Source organism: Tenrec ecaudatus, chromosome 13 (genome assembly GCF_050624435.1).
Source record: "Tenrec ecaudatus isolate mTenEca1 chromosome 13, mTenEca1.hap1, whole genome shotgun sequence".
Classification (NCBI taxonomy): domain Eukaryota; kingdom Metazoa; phylum Chordata; class Mammalia; order Afrosoricida; family Tenrecidae; genus Tenrec; species Tenrec ecaudatus.
Genome location: NC_134542.1, coordinates 116033708 through 116056665, shown reverse-complemented (window position 1 = coordinate 116056665; position 22958 = coordinate 116033708). Strand labels below are relative to the sequence as shown.

The 22958-nt window shown below is 39.5% G+C and overlaps 1 protein-coding gene and 1 non-coding gene across 5 annotated transcripts in view; both read right to left on the bottom strand.

The window, feature by feature from the left end:
- ZRANB3 (zinc finger RANBP2-type containing 3) overlaps positions 1-22958 on the bottom strand; it is a 246177-nt gene that overhangs the window by 153375 nt on the left and 69844 nt on the right. For all 4 annotated transcript variants that reach the window (XM_075530071.1, XM_075530070.1, XM_075530073.1 and 1 more), the window contains one exon: positions 3792-3810. In XM_075530071.1, the coding sequence (XP_075386186.1) occupies positions 3792-3810 (19 nt within the window). The remainder of the gene's footprint in view (positions 1-3791; positions 3811-22958) is intronic.
- Positions 17828-17937, bottom strand: LOC142425135 (U6 spliceosomal RNA). Its single transcript, XR_012779506.1, has one exon. It is a non-coding gene; the product is annotated as a U6 spliceosomal RNA (small nuclear RNA).

Below are 22958 nucleotides of genomic sequence, written 5' to 3'. Positions count from 1 at the left end.
AAATGCTATACAGCCAGAGGATTATTTTTCACGGGTAGCAAAGCATGCCCTATGGGAACTTCCCATGGGAAACCTTACCTCACCTACGCTAAAGCCCTGATCTTGTCCTTTCAGACTTATTTTTTGTTACCACAACTCAGAATATTATAAAAAACAATTTGAGTCCTTCTACATCTAATGCCATTAGACGTGTTATAAATCAAAGCATACAGAAATCTAAGGTTAAAGAGATGGTACCTGCCTTCTGAAGTGTACACACCTAGATGGAGGTTATGTTAAGAAACAGAGACTTCACATTTTTATTTATTTATTTTTAAATAAAGGTTTCTAAGATTTTGTAGTAATATTTTTCAAATCATTTTATTGGGAGCTCTTACAGATATTATAACAATCCATAATTCAATTAGATCAAGCATAATTGTACAATTGCTGCCACCATCATTTTAAAAACATTTTCTTTTTTCTTGAACTCTTTGATATCAGCTCCCCTATATCCCCTCCCTCCCCTGTCCTCCCCTCCAGGAACATTATTATTATTATATTCTTATTATTTTCTCATATCTTATACCATTCAATGTACCCGTTCACCTACAATCCTGTTATTCATTCCCCTCGAATGGGGTGTAGTAATAGTTTTTGTCTTACCCCTATATCATTCTCATGATCTTTAGATACCCCAGTCTGTAGTTAACCGACAAGACAGTGTTTTTTAAGAGTATGAAAATTAAGAAGTGTTAAGGTGCTGACAAAGTTTTTATTCTATTGTATAAATGTTTCTATCGATTTAAGGCCCATTTAAAGACATCAAAATGAGAAACAAGGAAGCAAATGTTACCACAGGTGCAAGACTTTCTGTATAACTTGCTATCATTCAAAATAATATAAGTATGTTTTCTATGTGCAAAGCACTAGATTAAAAATATAAACTGACTATATTCATAGCAAAAATATCATTTATTATAAAATGAAAAATATATATGTGTAAGAGAAAATGGTTGTGCCTAGATATGAGGATTTAAAGGATGAATTTACATTCTTACTTGGTGAAAACATATTCAGGGGCTAAAAACATAAGCCTCTTATAGTCAATTCAGACTCTCAAGTGAATGCATTTATGAATAGCCTTTCGAATTCATACTTTACAAAGAGAAACTTTTGTAGTTGTTTCCCAAATGTCTATGTCCCATCTAACCATAATACCTAGTCTAAATCAAAATCTACAGAATGAAAAGTTTAAATTAAAAACATAGGTAACTAATCATTTTGAACAAAAAAAATATTATCTCAATCATTTTGCTGAGCATTCATATTTGTTTCTTTTCCGAAGAAGAAACTGTGGAGATGAGCCATTGGTGGGTATCCATGTTACTAAAACTGAAAGTTCATCTAAACCAGTTTCTGTCAATAAGGGTGTAGCATCCCCTGGGGGGTGGGGGGCCCTGGTAAGATTCAGAGGGGCCTGCAAAAGGAAATACCTATACTTTATCTTGGGGTATAGGCTATGGAACAAACGTTTATAATTGCCAAGGGGTCACTGAGTAATATTTTTTTCTATAAAGGGGGTGGTATGAGAAATAAGTTTGGGAACCTATGGTCCAAAGTAAGTTTATTGAGAAACTGTGAAAAACCATATCAAATAACTTATTGGTAAATATATGATAATATATCCAAGTAGTAAAACAAACAAGTACACAAAACCCACTGCCACTGAGTCGACTCGAACTTAAAATGACCTTACATGGGTTCTCCAAAGCTGTAATCTTTATGGGAACAGATAACCTCATCTCTGGTGGGTTTGAATTGCTGACTTTGTGGCTAGCAGTGCAATCCTTTTAGTACAATGCTTCAAATAACATTAAGAATATGAAAACAATTTTAAAAATCTTTAAAGAAATATCTTAAGAGGTGGGAGGGGATGGGAGGACTGGTAGGGAGTGACCAAGGGCAAGGTAACTGAGAGGAATTACTGAAACCAGAATGAAGGCTGAACATGGTAGTGGGACGGGAGGAAAGTGTAAGGAAATAGAGGAAAGGAGTAGGAGGCAAAGTGCATACAGAGAAGCCTAAATATAGACATGTACATATGTAAATATATTTATGATTATGGGGGCAATAGACTTATGTGCATATATTTATAGTTTCAGTAGTAGGGTAGCAGATGGACATTGGGCCTCCTCACGCACACTCCCTCAATACAATAGCACCTCGCCCAGCTAAACGGTCATGGAATGATACCCACCTTCCTGACATGATCACTGAAGACAGACGTGTGTGTAAGCAAACGTGGTGAAGAAAGCTGATGGTGCCCGGCTATCAAAAAGATATAGCGCCTGGGGTCTTAAAGGCAAACAAGCGGCCATCTAACTCAGAAGCAACAAAGCCCACAGAGAAGAAGCACACAGCCTAAGCGAATACAAGGTGTTGAATGGACCAGGTAGCAGACACCAAGGAACAAAAACAATCCATCTGTAGACAGCTGGACATCCCTTCCAGAGGGGTAGTGGGGAGGAGATGAGTCACTCGGGGTTCAGGGTAGCAACAATGAAACTCAAAACCTTCCTCTAGTTCTTGAACGCTTCCTCCCTTCCCAATGATCAGACCCCAATTCTACCTTGCGGACCTGGTTATACCAGAGGATGTACAGCAGTACAGTAGGGATCTGGAAACACAGGGAATCTAGGACAGATGAATCCCTCAACACCAGCGGTGGAAGTGGCAACACTGGGAGGGAGGGGGGTATAGAAAGGGAGAACCGATCTTGGAGATCTATGTGTAACCTCCTCTCTGGGAGATGGGCGATGGGAAGGTGGGTGAGGGGAGACGCCGGGCAGTGTAAGCTAAGATAAAATAATTATTTACAAACTACTAAGGGATCAGGGGGAAGGGGGGAAAAAAATGGAAACCGAGCTGATTCCAGGAACCCAAATGGAAGGCGAATTTTGAGAGTGACGAGGGCAAGGAATGTATAAGGGTGCTTTGCTCAATTGATGTATGTGTGGATTGTGATGAGAGTTGTATGAGCCCCAATACAAAGATTTATTAATTAAAAAAAAAGAAATATCTTAAAACTGTAACTCTTCAGATGTGCTTTATACAATTGATGTATGTATATGTATGAACTGTGAAAAGAATTGTATCGGCCCCAATAAATTGTTTAAAAAAAAAAAACTTTAACTCTTAAATCTTTAAGCATATAGTATTGTGACAGGTGTAAAAATGAATTCAAAATTGGGGATAAATTTCATAGTATATTTATGCATTGCTGGCAGACAATATAAAACTATGAAACATTAATGTTAATAACATTAACACATTCCCTATGCACATACTCACTCATTCTGGCCCCCACAACTTTACTTCCCACTCGCCCTCTGTTCCCACATATACACACATCTCTCATTCCTGCTTCCATCGAGTCAATTCTGACTCATATGCACTGCCATGAAATCAAAGCAGACTCATAGTCAACCCCCTTGTGTTTCTAAGACTGTAACTGTTTATGGGAGTAGAAAGCCCAGTCTTTCTGCCTCGGGGCTGCTGGTGACACCATAAATGGCTTCTAAGTCTTTAGACTTTCACAAAAGCAGATAGTCTCCTCTTATCCTGCATAGAGCAGCTGGCGGACATGAGCCCCAACCTTGATGGTACCAGTCCTACATTTATTCAAGAGCACCAGCAGAGCTTCTTCTACACACATATGCAAAGAGAAAGAATGGTGTCTGGAAAACAGTAGACATCCAAAGCTGGTTACAACATATTTCAAAAGGCAATGAAATTATAAAAGTACTTACTTCATCAGCTACCATACACCTGGAAAAAAGAAAAAGAAAAACCAAATTAATTTTAAATGATTTGTCAATCAATATTAAAGTTCTGATTCATACACACACACACACACACACACACACACACACAAATTCACTATAATGGAGTCGATGTGAATTCACAGTGACTCTATACAGGGTTCCCAAGTCTTTCAGTAGCAGTCTCATCTTTCTCCCTCACACTGGCTGGTAGGTTTGAACTGCCATCCTTGGAGTTGTAGTCCAATACCTAACCCAAAACACCACCCAAGCGCCTTTCTGATTAAGTAGCTCACCTCAAAATAGTTTGTGGATGCTAAAGTACTAAGCCAGAGAGAGGCTTTTACAAGTGCACATGAGAACATGACCAGTGCTGACTATATACGACTCTTCCAGCTGCCAGCGCCCTATGACAATGAGCCAGTGTTAGAGCTTCAGAGACCTGGTCCTCACTGCGTACCCATGGAGACAGATATAGTGACCCCCCCATTTTTTTAAAGTGAGCAAAATGACAAGTGAATACACCAAAGAATTCCCCCCATCATCCTTAAACTTAAGATTGATCTTCTCTAGAAGCGAGAAGACTGCTAGATTAACATGCAAGGGAAAAAAATGTCAAGTTTTATATCCTAGCATACATTATACAGACTTACATATGACACACTATAGATACTAAGCCTATTTTTAAGCTGAGTTCATTATGCAAAATTTTCTTTTTTCTTTCGTACTAACCTAGCCACTGAAAATTGAGGATAAAGGACATAACTTGGAAGTAGAAGGAAAGAACAATAGCAAAGGCCACAAGGAGGTCCGTGGATGGCATGAATACATTCTAAGTGACTCACAGCAGCGTCAATAGGACAGGATAAAATGGACCCTGTGGGTTTCTAAGAATGTAACTCTGTATGGGAGTAGGAAGCGTCATCGTGCTCCCATGGAACAGCTGGTGGATTTGAACTGCTGACCTTGTGCTTAGCAAACCAACATGTAATCTACTACGTCATTGTTGTTATTATGTGCCATTGGGTTGGCTCTGACTGATAAGGACCCAAGGTACAATAGAATGAAAGACTGCATGATGCAACGCCATCCCCACAATTGTTCCTGTGCCTGAGCCCATTGATGCAGCCACTGTGTCAATGCATCCCATTGAGGGCCTTCCTTTTTTCACTGTCCCTCCACTTTACCAAACATGATATGCCCAAGGTATGTATGACAAAGACTCTAAAGAGCATTGTGGCCATACTTCTTCCAACAGATAGATTTGTCCTTTCATCACTCCAAGGTACTTTCAATATTCTTCTACAGCACCACAATTCAATGCATCGATTCTTCTTTGGTCTTCCTTATTCACGGTACAACTATGTCATTAGGGAAGGATAAACTGAGCTCTTAAATAAGGAGTTATCAGGCAACTTAGCAGAGTAGAAAATCTGCATAGAACTTTTTTTCCTTAATTTATTCCTAGAAATATTGGCATTATAGTCTTAAAATGTTTCTTTTCACCTAAATTACAAGTAAAGAATCTGGTCATAAATATATTATCCAGGATGGAATTAATGGTGAAATACAATTGCTATTTTATTATTTACTTATTTTTATGTTTAAAATGTTTTGATTTTCATTTTTGAAATGCAATTTAATGCTTAAAATGAAAAGGGGAAAAGAGTTAAGAAAGAAGAAATCAAAGACCCAGAACAAAAAAATCATATCACTGTGAATGAGGTGGAGCATGGAGTGGAGGCCCAAAGCCCATCTGTAAGCAACTGGACATCCCCTTACAGAAGGGTCGTGGGAAGAGTTGAGCCAGTCAAAGTGCAGTATACCACTGATGAAACATACAACTTTCCTCTAGTTCTTTAATGCTTCCTTCCCCCCACTATCATGACCCCAATTCTACCTTACAAATCTGGCTAGACCAGAGGATGTACACTGGTACAGATAAGCGCTGGAACTACAGGGAATCCAGGACAGATAAACCCCTCAGGACCAATAATGAGTGGAAGGGTACGGGTAAGATCGGGGGACAAAGGAGAACCAATGACAATGATCTACATATAACCCCCCTCCCTGGGGGGACGGACAACAGAAAAGTAGGTGAAGGGAGACATCAGTCAGTGTAAGACATAGAAAAATAATAATTTATAAATTATCAAGGGTTTATGAGGGAGGGAGGGGAGCGAGATGGGGGAAATGAGGAGCTGATACCAAGGGCTGAAGTAGCGTGAAAACGTTTTGAGAACGATAGCAGCAAATGTACAACTGTCCTCGACACAATGGATGGATGGACGGATGGATTGTGATAAGAGTTGTATGAGCCCCCAATAAAATGAATAAAAAAGAAAGAAGGAAGTCAAAGTAATTGGAACATGGTTGAAAATAGGTTGGGGAACTCACTTCCTCTGAATGAGAAGGTGCAGCGTGAGTGTCCCACGAGGAACAAAGATTTGCCACAGAGAAATATGATCCAGTCTAGGGAGTGAGAAATCTCTTACTACTGTCTTGCACATTGAAGCATCACAAGGAAGGATTTCAACTTCTGACTGGGTTATGAACCAAATCCATTCACCTGACTCCAAAAATGCCTACAAATTATGCGTTAACAGCAGCGAAGGAAAAAGAGGAAGAGGTACTTGGTTTGAGTATTATTATTTCTGGGATGTCCCCCTGAGAGATTGAAATTTGTGAACATCATTAGAGCTGGTCCAGATAAGACAAACATAGAGCATCCGAGTTGCTGGCAGTGTCCTAAGGACCAAAGAAAATGACCAAAGCTTAGGAATCACTGACATCCAATGATGTAGCCTTAAAGTACACCTGGGAGGAATGGCAGCTCCTGAACCCAGCTCAGAAGATCCTACATCAGGATGTGATGTTGGAGAACTATCGCAACCTGGTTTCTATTGGCATTGGAGATGGAGGAGCCATGTGGAGAACCACACCAGTGCTAAGATGTGTCCAATGCCACTGGATCCACAAGACTTCCCACCCACAAGCCTGTGATCTTCCTGCACTCAGCGTTGTTGCATGTGTTGCATGAGGCTGAAGAGGAATTTACAGACTGGTATCAGACATATGGGCTAATATTGGACTTATGGGCTTGAGCTGGACTGGGCTCATATGTTTTCTCAATTTATAATTGCTCTTTATACAAAGCTCTTTCCTATGCGTGCGCGCGCCCCGCCCCCCCACACACACAAGAAAATAAGATTGGAAGGCAGCGTGACTCTAATCACAGAGAACCTTAAAAGCTATGGCACAGACTGTGGCTTGTGCTTGGAGGCTCTCTTGGGAAAGGTAACCTTTTACCATTTAAAGGGATTACTCTAGAGAATAAAGTGTGGAGGCCAAGAGCAGAAGCAGGGAGAGTTAGGAAGCCAATGTGGTATACCAAGTGAGAAGCCGTGATTAAATGGTGGAGGTGGCAGTGGTGAGAAGTGGCTGGATTAGGGATGGGTTTTCAAAGTATAGTCAACAGGATTTGGTAAATGGGTAAACAGGGCCGGATGTCACAAAGATGCTGCAAAAGCTGAGGGTTAGAAGGGCCCCATACTGTTATTAGCAGGTCACGTGTCATCATTATGCAACAGAGGTGGTAAAAATGAAGGCGATACGGAAAGGGCTTTAAGCAACAAAGCAAAACACAAACTCACTGCCATCAAGCTGGTTTTAACTCATCACGACCCTAGCAGTCAGAGTCGAATTGCTCCAGAGGATTTTCGAGACTTCACAGGAACCGGCACTGTCATCTTTCTCCCAAGGAGCAGCTGGCGAGTTCGAATTGCCGCCCTTGCAGTAAGCAGCACAACAATTAACCCACCGTGCTAGCAGAGTTCATTTTTCAGTAACAAAAGAAAAGGAAAAAAAATAGGTCAATGCCAAAAGAATATGCTGGAAACTTGAACAGCGGGGAACACAAGAAGTGACTGATGAAAATTCTAATGTGCAATTATAATTTACAGAGGAAAAATATTACTACTCCAATGTCTCACTTTATAGAAATCTTAACACCATATTTGATTGAAACTCAAATCTACTTCATAAAGGAAGAGCTGCCCATAAAAACAATTACCCAGGGAAATTAGCATCACTTTATCCTCACTGGGATACAGCAAAAGTATCACAGTTATAGAAGTTTTTAACCAAGAGTTAAAAGGAAAACATCCTTCAATAAAGATGATCCACTGCATTTGTCAAACCTGCTTTGGAGTCCCAACGACCATACAATGCTGAATTTTACAAGCAGCTCAGTCTTTCCTGGTTCCAGGATAAAAGAAAAACAAAAAGATCTTTGTTCCAAAATTAATTGTTAATGGCCCGAATTGTAATTTCTCCAGGTTGGCTGCAGATATCAAAAAGCAACTTTTCATTTTGCTGAATTATTTCCCAAACCTGGAGGCTCTTTACATTAATCATCCAGTTAAAATAACCAGACACACACATCCTAAGGTTTGCAGCAGATACCAATGGATGCACTTCCTATTTTTAATCCAAATTCTGATAGACAGGAAATAAAAAACTAAACAGTATTACAGTTTTTCCAGATAATCATTTTACACGTCATCTAAAGTTCTACTCTAACACCCATAGAATGGAACAATCTGTATTTATCATTAAGTTATTCTCAAATTTTTCTACATTAAAAAACCAAAAAGCACATTTCTACCAATAATATCCTGATCTTTCTTGAATAAATCATATCTGTTAAAAAACCAAACAGAAAAATCTTCAGGAAAATAAATATTTTTATCAGCCTGAGAATTTTCTGAGGTACACAGATATAAAAGGAGTGCTCTTATTCTGTGTTGAATCATAAGTAAAGGATTCAGGCATGAAAACAACCAGATGCAGTTGCTGCTGAGGTGACCTTCATGCAGGGGAGTCCTATGTGAACAGGGAGCACTGTGCTCCACAGGATGTTCTACAGATGGTTAGTCTGGAAGTCAAAAGCCTGCCAGACCTTTCTTCTACAGTGCCTCCTCTAGGTGAACTAGAACCTTCAATCTTTCAATTAGTCAATTAAGGTTTAAAAATGCTTGCACCACTGGGGACTCCATAATCTGCATAATCACCATGCACATTGCAGCTTTAAAATAGGGCTCTCACCTTAGGCACAAAAAGAGAATGTCCAGTCTAAGGGCTGTGTAAGTCCCGTGAAATCATGATACCACCTAATATCACAAGCTTCACCAAAGAGAGGCAGTTCCAGCTATCATCACATTAGGGGTGAGTTAATTAAATGCTTGACTCGTATGGCCTGTGAATGATGTTATAAGTATCCAAATGGCAGTTGGCAGAAAAAAAAAGATTCCCCGCCCCTGCCTAAGGGAGATCAGTAGCAATCAACCACAACCTAGTTGTTACTTTATTGGGAGCTTTTACAGATATCATACCATTCTATAGTTCAATCACATCAAGCAGTATTGTACAATTGCTACTACAATCAGTTTCAAAACATTTTCTTCGTTCTTGAACTCCTTGATATCAGCTGCCCTGTAACAGCCACCCACCCTGGCCCACTGTACTCCCAGAACCCTTACTGTACTTGTTTTTCCTATGGGTTCATTGCTCCTGGGTTTCATATAATGAAAAGCAGAAAAATGTGTACCAACAACTCAAGAGTTAACCACAATGACAAAATACGTCAGACAAACCCCAATATGAAAAGAAAATAAAACACAAAAAGTATAGAAAGCCAGGTCAGGCCCAAGGCATATTAAAGAGGGAATCAAGTGAAAAGGCTTAAAGTCAGGTTTATTTTGAACTCCTAGAGCCATCCCTGCCATACTCTCTGCTTGGTAATCAGTTTATTCCCATGCCTCAATTATGGATGGACAGAAATCACTATAGGCTTATTTCCTATGTAGAGCTCACAAATGTGTCTTGGGCTTCCACTGTCATCCACAGCCTTCTGCAAACCAGACTCTCACAATCTGATACTATTCCCTCCTTTGGTTTTGGATTATATACCGTATATACTCGAATATAAGCTGACCTGAGTATACGCCGAGGCGCCTAATTATTACCTGGGAAACCAGAAAAACTGATTGACTCGAGTATAAGCCTAGGGTGGAAAATGCAGGATGTGAATTAACACAGAGACCAGAAGGGAGAGATGGAGCGCAGCCACAGACACATCCTTACCAGCTCAGGCGTTAGTGAATCACTAGGGTGCTTCTGCGAATTGGAGCTGTCCACATCATAGGACGGCTCTGATTGGTTAGATGTGAGTAAACAAACATTGAAAGCCCTGCAGTGTCAACGGGGCTTTCAATGAACAGCTGAGGAAAGGCAATCACCTGCGAGATGTTACACCTCACTGAGGTACCACTGAGCCATGTATAAGCTGAACCCTGGTTTTTCAGCACATTTTTTGTGCTGAAAAACGCAGCTTATACACGAGTATATACGGTAATTTAGAATTCTTGGATCATGGATGTTGTTATGCTTCTTCCATGTGGACATAGTTGACATCACAACCTATTTTTTCATATAGCATACCGCACTAAATTGATAATAATTCAATAATAATTCTAAAGAAAATCCACAGAGACCTGCTGGGATTGGGGGCCCAATTGACAGAGTCAAAATATCTATGCAAGCCACAGCTTAAAACATTTTCCCAAACATGATAAAATGACATTAAAAAAACCTTTAATTGTATTTGTTTTTTATGATTGGTTATATATGTGCACAGCTCATGAGGTACAAAAGTATAAAGTCTCTCTCGAATCCCTTTTCCTCAAATTAATCTCCAAACACTGGCCCTGAAAAGCAACAAAGCAAATAAGTTACCAATTTCTTGTCTCAACTTCCATACATACCCTGAATACATTATAACATATATGATTTAAAAAATCTGTGGGGCAATTAAATTTCATCAGACGTATTAAAGGTCCTTCATATACATAGACACACTACCATTCCATATTTTTGCACATTAATGGTGTACTTTTGGCAGTGACAAACACCAAGGTGATGGATGTGATGGTTAAAGTTATGTGTTAGTTTAGTGGGGCCATAATTCTCAGTGGGTTGACACCTACGACAGTAATGAGGCACTCATTCTCTCCATTTTTGCATGTAGATTTACTTATGTACTCGTGTGTAAGCCGAGTTTTTCAGCATATTTTTAAATGCAGGGTTTTTGTTGCTGTTTTGTTTTGTGTGTTGTGCAGAGCTTTATAACAAGAAATGGCTCACATGGTTGGAGAAATCGCTAAGTCCCATCCCGTTCAAGCCAGGCTTCTCCTGACTCAGGGAAGTTGGTGAACAGAAAGCAGGCTGGTGGATGCAGAGTTAAATGCAGTTTTTGTGTTAAATCTGTACCAAGGCTTTTAACATATATTCCAGGTCCATATTTATAATCTCTGTTTTGAATATAACTACGATCAAATCAGATAAAATGATCTTAGAAATAAAAAGGAACCTTAAAACATGTATTGCTGTTACTAGTCAAAACAAACCAAATTAACTATAAGCACTGTCCGTGAGTAAATACTGACAAAAGATATAGCAGAGTGACAGAAGATGATAGCTTCGACTTTAGTCATTAGAGATGAAAGGCAATGAACATTGTTTCCACTAGGATACTTGTGATTATCAAGAACAGAACCCAACACAGAGGGGCTTAATCACTAAATGAAACTAACAAATCACCTAACAAAACCAGGGGTGAACTGGCTCCACAGAAGGTTAATTCTGTCTTCTTGAGCAGCCCTAGACATCATATCCTTCTACTGAGAATCCACCGATGTTGAGAAGCAGACGGCAAGTACACACCCAAAGAAATCTAGTCTGTTAATAGAAAAGGAAAAGGAGGAAGTCTAGACAGTGCTTGAATCTGCTGTATGGGCCAGAACTGTGAAGGACAAATTAAAATAACATTTTGTGGCTTGTGTTTAGTTCATTTTGGGCCCCGATGAAATACCAGTCACATACAGGAAGGGCATAAAAGCCTTTAATAAGTTAAAAGGAAAAAAAAATAAGATGAAAGAATAAGATAAATCCTTTATGTATACCAAACACTAAGTAGTTTTTTTATTATTAAGAATTGCTTTTTCTGTTTATGAGCTTAAAACAAAATTAAATCCTTAATGCTTGACAATATCTTAAAAATATAATGTTTCATTAATTTGACTTAATTTGTATAAAATTTCCCTATAAGCATTATCAATAACAAACAAAACAGGAAATAATCCCTTCATGTTTTTTAAGATGAGGTGAAGGGAAAAAAGTATCTTAACAACTTTGAGAGAATTATTGCTTTCAAGATGTATAATAAGTCCAATGGTGCATTATTTTACATAGTGTCTACACAGTGACTTATTCTTGTTAATAAAATTGCAAGACAAATAAAGTTGATTATTCTACAGCAATTAGTACACAATTGTTAGGGCTTAATTAGACATAAATTAGATTGCAGTCTAGAACAGTAAAAGTAATAAAAAGGTAAGTCATAGTTCTACTTGATCTGGACGGAAATGATTCTAAAAGTAGTAAGAAGGATTTTCAGACGTCCTGGTGGTGCTAACAGTGAAGGGTTAGGCTGCCAAGCAGGAGGCTGGCAGCTGGAACTCATGCAGAGAAAGGAGTTCAGTTTCAAACTGCTGCATTAATAAACCAAGAGAACCCGTGGCCCTCAAGCTGACCCTGCGCACAGCAGACATTTAAGAGAGAGCAGCACTGCTCCAAAGGGAGGGGCTGATGGATGCGAGCAGCTACCTTTCCAAGTAGCAGTCACGCACTTAACCACTGTACCACCAGGCTCCCTGCATTAGTGAAGATGAGTATTGTTGGTTACAAAATGTCGAGTAGGCATCTAGATAGAGGGATTATGTTAAACAGTTTTGTTAGAGATTGATTTTGTCTTCAGAGTGCTTATCCTTACAGTAGAATAGTTTTTGTAATAATTTTTAACCAATCCCTCTTTGACTTGGTTTTTGGATTAACGAGAGTTAAATTGAAATATGTAAGAGCGAAAACTACAAAACTTCTCGGAGAAAACATAGAAAAAGTCTTTGTGATCTCCGTTAGGCTTTTATTCTGTCAAGAAGTGGGCTACACAGTGAGCTGCAAACCACAAGGTAAAAAGTTTGAACCCACCAGCCACTTTCTGGGAGAAAGATGAGGCGGTCTAATCCCATAAAGATTTAAAGTCTAAGAAATGTAAAGGGGCACTTCTACCCTTTCCTATATGGTTCCTATGAGTCGATATGGACTTAATGGCAGTGAGTTTTTTTTAAAGGTAGGACACACAAATTAAAAACTATAGAAATATTGATATATTAGATTTCAACCAAATTAATTTCTGCATTTTGATAAACACTGTTATGACAAGACATGGGTAGAGAGAAAATATAGTCAGAATACATAAACTGATAAAGGACTTTTGTCAGATATATCTTAGAGATATTTCATGTTTTGTTCCAAATCACAGCAATACAGCAAATATACTGGTTTCCCAGTGCGTATAAAAGTTATGTTTAATCCCCTTACAGAAGGGTCTTAGGGAGGAGACAAGACAGGGTGCAACATAGCAACGATCAAAAATACAACTTTCCTCCAGTTCCTAAATGCTTCCTCCCCACCCCATCCCCATACCACTGTCATGATCCGAATCCTACCTTGTAAGCCTGACTAGACCAGAGGAGGTTCACTGGTACAGATGAGAACTGGAAACACAGGGAAGCCAGGGCGGATGAAACCCTCAGGACCAGTGGAGTGAGTGGCGATACTGGGAGGGCACAGGGAGGGTGTGTTGGAAAGGGGGAGCCTACATCAAGGACCTGCATTTGACCTCCTCCCTGGGGGACTTACAACAGAAAAGTGGGGGAAGGGAGACGTGGGACAGAGCCAAATATGACAAAATAACAATTTATAAATTATCAGGGGTTCATGAGGGAGGGGGGAGTGTGGAGGGAGGGGAAAAATGAGGACCTGATTCCAGGGGCTTGGGTGGAGAGCAAAAGTTTTGAGAATGAGGGCAACGAATGTACAAATGTGCTTTACACAATTGATGTATGGATCAAGATGGGTGGTGTATGAGTCCCTAATAAAATGATTTTTTTAAAAAAAGAAGTGGGGAAAAGTGGGAAGATGTCATTATATTTTAATTCATTTTTTCTACACTTAAAAAAAATCCCCTCATATTATACTTAACCTTAAATAATAATTCTTTAATGGTATTTTAAAAATATTATATTCCATTGATGTAAAAAAAAAGAAAGAAAATGTTTTGAAACCGACTGTGGACGCAATTGTACAATACTGTTGTATGTGCTTGATGGAATGTTATGATATATGTAAGAGCTCCCAATAAAATATTTTTTAAAGTTATGTTTATATTATATTGTAGTTTACAGAGAACACGAGAGCATTTTGAAAAAGTTTGAAGCATTCCAGATAAAAAGTAAACCAGAACAGACACAAAAACAATAAAACTCACTGCTACGAAGCCAACTCTGACTCATTACGACTCTACTGGGCAGAGTAGAACTACCTGTGGGTTTGAGATTGTAACTCTTTACAGGAGTAGAAAGTACCATCTTTCTCCCAAGGAGGGGCCGGTGATTTCAAACTACTGATTGTATAGTTAGCCCCTCAATACATGTCAACTTGCTTGCCAGGGTTTCCACAAGCCTTCCATTTTTAACAAACACAGTATCTGTGAAGCACAGTGCAGCACAAGGCACGACTGTGTAAAGAATAGATAAGGAATTCTTCAAGCATTCTCATTGCCATTGAGTTTATTCCAGCTCCAGGGATTCTATAGAGCAGAGTGGTATTCTTTTTTTCCCATGGAGAAGCTGTGAGTTTCAACCATAACCTTGGGGCTAGCAGTCCAGTGCTTAACCCACTATGCCACTTACTCCCATCAAGTCCAAACTGACTCATAAAGACTCTGTAGGACAGTGGTTCTCAACTTTCTTAATGCTGTGACCCTTTAAGACAGTGCCTCATGTTGTGGTGAACCCCCTTCCCCCCAAATATAAAATTATTTTCGTTGCTATTTACTAACTAATTTTGCTACTGTTATGAATCAAGTGACCCCTGTGAAAAGGTTATTTAACCCTCAAAGGGGTAGCAACCCCCAGGTTGAGAAACACTGCTATAAAACAAGGTAGAACTGCCCCTGTGGGTTGAGATTGTAACTCTTTATGGGAGTAGAAAACTGCCTCTCTTTCCCAGGAAGCGGCTAGTGGTTTTGAACTGCTGAGCTTGCAGTTAGCAGCCCAATGTGTGACCATTCACCATCAGGGCTTCTACTGAATCACAATTGGTCTTTAAAGAACTCTTTTTTTTGGTTAATCACCAACAGAATTGTTCTTTAATTTTTAAATCATTTTATTGGGGGCTCTGATAACTCTTATAACAATCCACACATACATCTTTGTCAAGCACCTTTGTACATTTGTTTCCCTCATCATTCTCAAAACATTTGCTTTCCACTTGAGCCCTTGGTATCAGCTCATTTCTCCCCTCCCTCCCCTCTCTCCTTCCCTCACAAACCCTTGAAAATTTATACATTATTATTATTTTGTCATGTCTTACACTGTCCAATGTCTCCCTTTACCCACTTTTCTGTTGTCCATCGCCCAGGGAGGAGGTTATATGTAGATTCTTGTAATCGGTTCCCCCTTCCTCTCGCATCCTTCTTCTACCCTCCCAGTATTGCCACTCCTGTAGGCAACTGGACATCCCCTTACGGTAGGGTCGGTGGGAGGAGACCAGCTAGTCAGGGTGCAGTATAGCAATGATGAAACATACAACTTTCCTCTAGTTTCTAAATGCTTCCTCCCACCCCACTATCATGATCTCAATTCTAGCTTACAAATCTGGCTAGAGCAGGGGATGTATGTACACTGGTACTGATAGGAACTGGAAACCCAGGGAATCCTTAAAGGACTCTTATCATAAGACAAGAGATCTAAATCCCCTCACCCTCAGGTGAAGTGACTCAGTGTTTAACAGCCCAGGGTGACTTTCTTCCTTACCCATCCGCATGTCATTTTTTCCCCTACTCTCCGTCCTCCATTCCCTGTAACTCCTGGTAGCCACTAATCTCCTTTTGTCAATAGCTTTGTCTATTCTATTTTGTATACATTGGATCATACAATATTTATTCTTTTGCATCTGACTTAGCATGTTTTCAAAAAGTAGCAATAGGCTGTGAGAATGTTAAAAAATAAAACTATAGGAAGTCAATATAACAAAAATAACACATATGATCATCTTTTCATTGTAAAAATGGATATTCTTCAACTGTTAAAAGAATCCTAAATAAAGCATAATAGAAAGTAAGAATTCAGATATTTCTCCAAGAATTTAAAACTTACTAACACTATACAGAGATGAAACTCTAGTACTTTCAACAAACCATAAAAATGATGCTACTTTTTCTGGCTTTAAAATTAAGATAAGCAAAAAAAACAAAAAAAATTAAGATAAGCAATTGACATAAAGCTTAACACTAGAAACTAGGGCAAGAGTAGATTTTCTAAGAATGATTAAGGTAGTTTCAGAAAGATAAAGTTTCAGTTAAGAAAGCATGGATCCAAAATTTGGTAAGCTTCATGGGTTTTCAGAGGTGAAGATACTGATACCAATGATTGACAGTGACTAAGGGCATCAGGGGAGCCCTGGTGGTGTAGTGGTTATTCGTTGGGCTGCGATCCGAATGTTCAGCAGTTTGAAACCACCAGTTGCTACTCAGTAGAAAGACTATCTACACCTGTAAATAGTTGCAGTTTTAGAAATCCACAAGGGGGTCACTCTGAGTCAGCATGAGCTCAATGGCATGCTCACTCGCTGGGTGAGAAGGGTGACAGGCATTTTCACAGCTGGTAACACACAGACCTTGAACCCTGAAAGCATCCTTCTGCTCTTGTTTTCACTCTTGCACGCTTTGTTGGCATTACTGCCAGGTGCCATCGAGATGGTTCTGACTCACAGCGACCCTATGTCTAACAGAAGGAAACGTCGCCGAGTCCTGTGCTAGCCTCAAAGTTGTTGAGGTCACTGTTGCAGCCACTGTGTCAAGCCATTTTGAGGAAAGCCTTCATCTTTTTTCGCTGCCCATCTACTTTAGAAAGTGGGCTCCCGAAGTCTCACTTAAATTACACTAACCAAAGCCAGCAGGGAGCAAAGGAAAAATGTCAGAAACTGGAACTGAAGCGCTACGTCATCAACAGAAGGCCAAAGTCCTGATTCAGAGGCTGGCAAGAAAGCTCAAAGAAACGCTTTCAAGTACTTCAGGAGAAGATGCCCCAAAGAGCCACGACTTCCCATATTTGGCATTAGGAGCTGTGCTTCTTGAAACCAGGCCAAGCTTGGCTGAAGTGGTCGCCAACCTCCTGTTCCAAAGAGAAGTCATTGAGTGAGACAGAAGACTTGGGACTTGGTGTATTTTACAGTTGGGAGACTAAATATTGGGTGCCAAAGCTGGTGGCCTCCTCCGAGTATCCTGGGCTGGAACCTTGGCAGGTTAGCAAAGAGAAACAGATATGGCAGAATGAATGAACCTTTGAGATAGAAGACTTAACACAGGGAAATCAAAGCTAAATACGCACTTGTTCAGAGACTGAACAAAATGAGCTTCCTCCTTTTAGGGAGTATTCAAGAGAGGTTCATCTTGAGTATCAGTTTAACATTCTTAGACTTAAATTAAAAACACTACATTAATTTAGCAAGTGAAGACATTTCCAGATGGAAAACTGATCCTGGAAAATGTTGGTCAGGGTTGACAGTGAGGAGGCTCATACCAAAAAAACCCATCAGCAACAACAAAATAAAACACAGGCAAACTTCAATACAAAAGAAAACAGAAAATAATAAAAATTGGAACCGGTTAAAAATGGGTCAGGGAAAACAAATGGTAAGATGTTAAATTTTTAGCCAACTCTATCTGCAATAATCCATTTTCAATGTAGTCTGCCTGAGGGCAAAACTATGTATCTGGTTAATGGTCTCAGGTAGTTCAATGTAGGCTTAATCTATGTGGAGAGTCTACAAGGGGGTTTTGGAAAAATATTGAAAGCTTCATGAATTTACATGTCATCCTGGCCTGGGGACCATGCTAATCTCCTCTGTATCACTCCAGTTCCAGTACATGCTGTTGAAGTGAGTACACAGAAGGATTTTACATTATTTGCTTATTTTGTAATTTCATTATTCATCAATTTTAGATATGAAATCTATTGATTTCTGTAGACCCAGAGAATCATAAACTCAAATACGTTAAATCCAACGTGACTACAAAAATATTTCTGAAGACAAGAGTAAGCAGTTCTAGTTAGTATTTTTTAAATACTTTTACTGGGGGCTCTTACATCTCTTATCACAATCCACACATTCATCCAGTGTGTCAAGCACATTTGCGCATATGCCGCCATCATTTTCAAAGCATTCTCTTCCCACTTGAGCCCCTTTATCAGCTCCCCATTTCTTCCCCCTCCCTCCCCCGCCTGCCCTCCCTCACAAACCCTTGATAAGCTATAGATTATTATTTCCATATCTTATATCGTCCTCTGACACCCCTCACCCACTTTTCTGTTATTCATCTCCTTGGGGGGGGGTTCTAATTGATCCTTGTGATCAATTCCCCATTTCTCAGCCCACCTTCCCCTAATCCTCCTGGTATTTCTGCACTCATTGTTGGCCCTGAGGGCTTAATCTATCCTGGGTTCCCTGTTTTGCGGGCTCTTATGTATAGCAGTGTGCATGCTCTGGTCTAATCCGATTTGTAAGCTAGAACTGAGGTCATGATAGTGGGGTGAAGGAAGCAAAGAACTAGGGAAAAGTCATGTGTTTTATGGGTGCTATATTGCACCCTGACTGGCTCATCAATTCCCTGTGACCCCTCTGTGAGGGGATGTTCAATTGTCTAGGGATGGGCATTGGGTCTCTACTCCGTGCCTCCCCAACCCATTCACCTGGGGTATGGTTTTATTCTGGGTCTTTGATGCCTAATACCTGATCCCATCGACACCTCATGATCACACAGGATGGTGTGCTTCTTCCACGTGGGCTTTATTGCTTCTGAGCTAGATGACCACTTGTCTATCTTCAAGACTTTAAGACCCCAGACGCTGTATCTTTTGATAGTCAGGCACCATCAGCTTTCTTCACCACATTTGCTTATGCACCCATTTTGTCTTCAGCTATCTTGTTGGGAAGGTAAACATCATAGAATGCCGGATTGTTAGAACAAAATGTTCTTGTGTTAAGGGAGTACTTGATTTGAGTCCCAATGTCCATCTGCAACCTTAATTCTTAACATATAGAAATGAGTACACAGTTCTATTCCCCTCTTGTTATATATGTATTTACATATGTATGTGCCTGTATTTAGGCCTCGGAACCAATGGTTCTGGAGGGATATGGGATAAGGGAGGTGGGAGAGAGTGGGGGGAAACCAACCCAGGGACAAGGGAACAGCAAGTGAATTATAATCAATGGAAGGAAAGTCGTAGGATGCCTAGTGAGGTTTAATCAAGTAGCAGTGAGAAAGATGATGGTGGGACAACAGTATTTTTTAATGAAGAACTTTAACATAAATGACATGGAGGCCATATCTGACCTCCTCGGGTTACAAAGAGAGAAGGAAAAGCTATTTCCACACAAACCCAAGGCTGGTCGCCACAAGGTAGTCAGACAAGTCTCCACACGCCACCCTTCTTTACTCTATTCCTCTCATGACAGCCACTTTTCTGTTGGGTTCGATAATTTGTTGTAATGACCAAAAGAACTCCACATATTAATCACAATGAAGAGGGCTTCTTAGGGAAGTTAAGTAGCCACAAGCTAGGATCAGAAGAGAGTAAGGATAAAGCCAGTGGCACACAGCAACAACTCTCCTCGGCCAGCAGTCAAGTCTCTCTCTATTCCTCAGTCCCTCAGCCATGTGATATTTAGTCTCTGCCCTGATACACCAGGAAGTCAGCCCACTACTCTACCTTACAGTCTCAAAGTCTCAGCACTGTTCTATCGTCCTATCTCATAGTTCTTTGCCTCCACCTCAGGTTCCTTTGCTCTGTCCATGATCTCCATTCCACAGACTCTGGTGCTTGTGCTTCTGGTCTCAGCTCCTACCACTTCAGATGGAGGTCTCAAACACGGTCCTCTCGTGGTTCTTACACACAGAGGAATGGCTCTGGTAGAAGTATGGTTTATGACTTTCAGGAGACCATATCCCCAAAGAAACAAAGAGTGGTGACTTGGTTCACCCCCTCTAGTAAGGTGGACATTAAGAGTACATCCCACCTAAATCCTGTGCATTAGCCCAACAGAGAACTCCCTCCGAAACAGGATTATAACCACAGGCGTAGAGGCTAGAATGTATAATATATCACACAAGGATTATGTCCAGATGGGCTATATTAATTGACAACACCTTCACCCTACCAGAATAGGAAAATTGTTTGTCAATGCTCCTAGCAGGTGTTTTATCAAAGCCACAGTTGATAAAGGCTGAGAGAATGAAAAAGTAGAATAGATTTATATGGCTTTAATTATAGTTAAAACAAATGCTGAATTATTTTGTATTTTACATTATAAGAGCTTAGCATCTGCCTAAGTTGTCTGTAAATGACTTGTTGAAATACTGAAAGTTTTATTATAATTTCAAGAAGTAAGTTTAAGACTAAGGTGTCAGAGAAATTTACATTGGTTTAAATGTGTGTAGAAAATTGTTCCTATTCACGAATACAAGCAAATGTATGTTTGTTACAGGAAGTTTATTTTAAACATCTTGATAATTTATTCACAATGACCGCACTGATCATATTCTAATACAACCCAGTTTATGTAAAAAGGCTGTATAGATCCTCATAAAATTAGGAACATGAGTAAAGGAATGTTTCCTCTCTGCAAATAAAATAAAATGCCTGACTTGAAAACAAAATATAGAGTCCTGATTCCTCACAACAGCCCACTGTGGAAAAAAGATTGGCTTCCCGCTAAGAAATATTTGGCTGACTTCTAGAATCTTCCTACCTCGCCACATTCTTCTCTCCAAACACGGCAGTTACATAGATAATGCTATAACTGCTTACATTTGCACTTTTAGGGACTATATCCAGTCCCTTAAGGTACAGATCACTGCTTCGGAACTTTGTTTGGCAAACTTCGAACCAAAACAACCTCTGACATCTAGGTTTCATCCTCAAGGATCTTGATTTTATTGGTATATGGTGCCACGCGGGCAATAAGATTTTGAAAGCATTTTAGGAAACTTTCAACCCCAACAAAGTTTGAGAGCAGGTATGTAGCTTGAGAATATCTATAGTACTAGTTATTCCTGTTCTTCCAATGGTGGTTGTAGGGTAGGGTTCTCAGGTTTTTGCTCTTAAGGAAGTGGGTGTGGTAGACACTTCCAAACTCACGTGTTCTGGATCACAGGGGCAAAGAAAGAAAGCTTATACTTTAAAACTCAGACATGACCAGCTGTTGCTTGGGCCCCATTCAAACACAGTAACAATGTTGAGCAACTTTTCCTCCTGTGTTTATTCTCCACTCACATATCTTCTTTGGTGAATTGTCTATCCAAATTTTTTTTGCCATTTTATTTTTTTTACATTGGGTTTTCTTATTAAGTCAAAAGACTCTTTATATACTGTTTATAAGTCCTTTTGAACAAATATGATTTGAAAATATGTTCTATCTGTGGCATGTCATTTTACTTTTAAACCTAATACACGATAAAATAGGTATGTGGAGACTGGAGGTGGAAGAAATGGAAGTATCATCTCCTTACAACCTTATTCCTCCACTGTTTGTAAGGACCGAAAGGAAAGACTTTTAGTTAAAAGAATTCACTTTATAGCCAGTGCATGGAAGTCTTCTTTCTTGTCCCAGAATAGAACCTAAACTTGATCAAACTGAAAAATGTGAAAATAAGGAGAGCTGACTGAGGTTAAGGGAGACAAGATATATGAATGGGAAATGCACATATAAAAAATGTTGCTCAACATCATGAGTAAGGTCATGCAAATTAAAAACAAGACAAAATACTACTATATAACCATTATTATGGTTATCATAAAAAGACTAGCAATACCAAGTATTGGAGAGGGCATGGTGAACATGAAATTCCCATTCATTGCCACTGGGAATGTAAAATGATGTTCCCACTTAGATAACCACGTGGCAGTTTCTTAAAAGTTAAACAGACGCTAACCAGATAATCAAAGTGACACTTAGGTATGCATACAAGAGAAGTGAAAATGTATGCTCACAGGAAGACTTGTACTTAAAAGTTTGGATCAGAACTATCCATAATAGAACTATCCAATCTGGAAATAACACATTGTCCATCAGATGGTGAATTCAAAAATAAAATATGATCCAGTCATATAATGGAATACTACAGAGAGTGCAAAAGATAAACCGCGTGACTTACATAACAACATGGAGAAAACTGGAAAAGACTATGTTGAATGAAAGATGGAAGACAAAACACTATGTAGTACATTTCATTTATATGAACTTCTAGCAAAAGCCAAGTAGAAAGGACACACAGCAGATCAGTGGTTGCCTGGTTTTGTGGTTGAGAGCAAAGAATGACTGAAAATCTTCTGGATGATGTAAATGTTCTAAAACGGAGGTCTAGTGATGACTGCACTACTCCATAGTTTTACCGACTCATCAAACTGCCCGTCTATGTGTTAATTTTTGGTATATAAAGTATGCAACAGTAAATATTTTTAAGCTAAATCAGAAAGTGAGAAGAACATGTAATGTCATAAAAGCCATGGGAGAAATATTTTTTAAGAGTTTGCACTATGAGGTTGATAGTTCAATTAAAATGAGAAATGAGCGATCCTCACTGCAGTTAGCCATATAGAGATCATGAGTAGCCTCAATAAGGGCAACTTTGGTGGTGTAGTTTGGGTGAAAACCCAATGAAATCGTGTCTTTGTTTCCTAGTGCTGGTGTAATACAAAAACACCAGTGGGAGGATTTCAAGAAGAGAAATTGTGGGTGCTGGGCTCTAGGGGAAGGTGCTACCTCTTTCAGTCTCTGGTCTATACTTTCTCTATGTTGCCGCTTGTGCCTTTTCTCTTTGTGTTTATGCTACTTTTTATATATCACTCAAAGAGCCCTGGCGGTGCAGTGAATTATGAACTGGGCTGCAAACTACGAGGTCAACAGTTT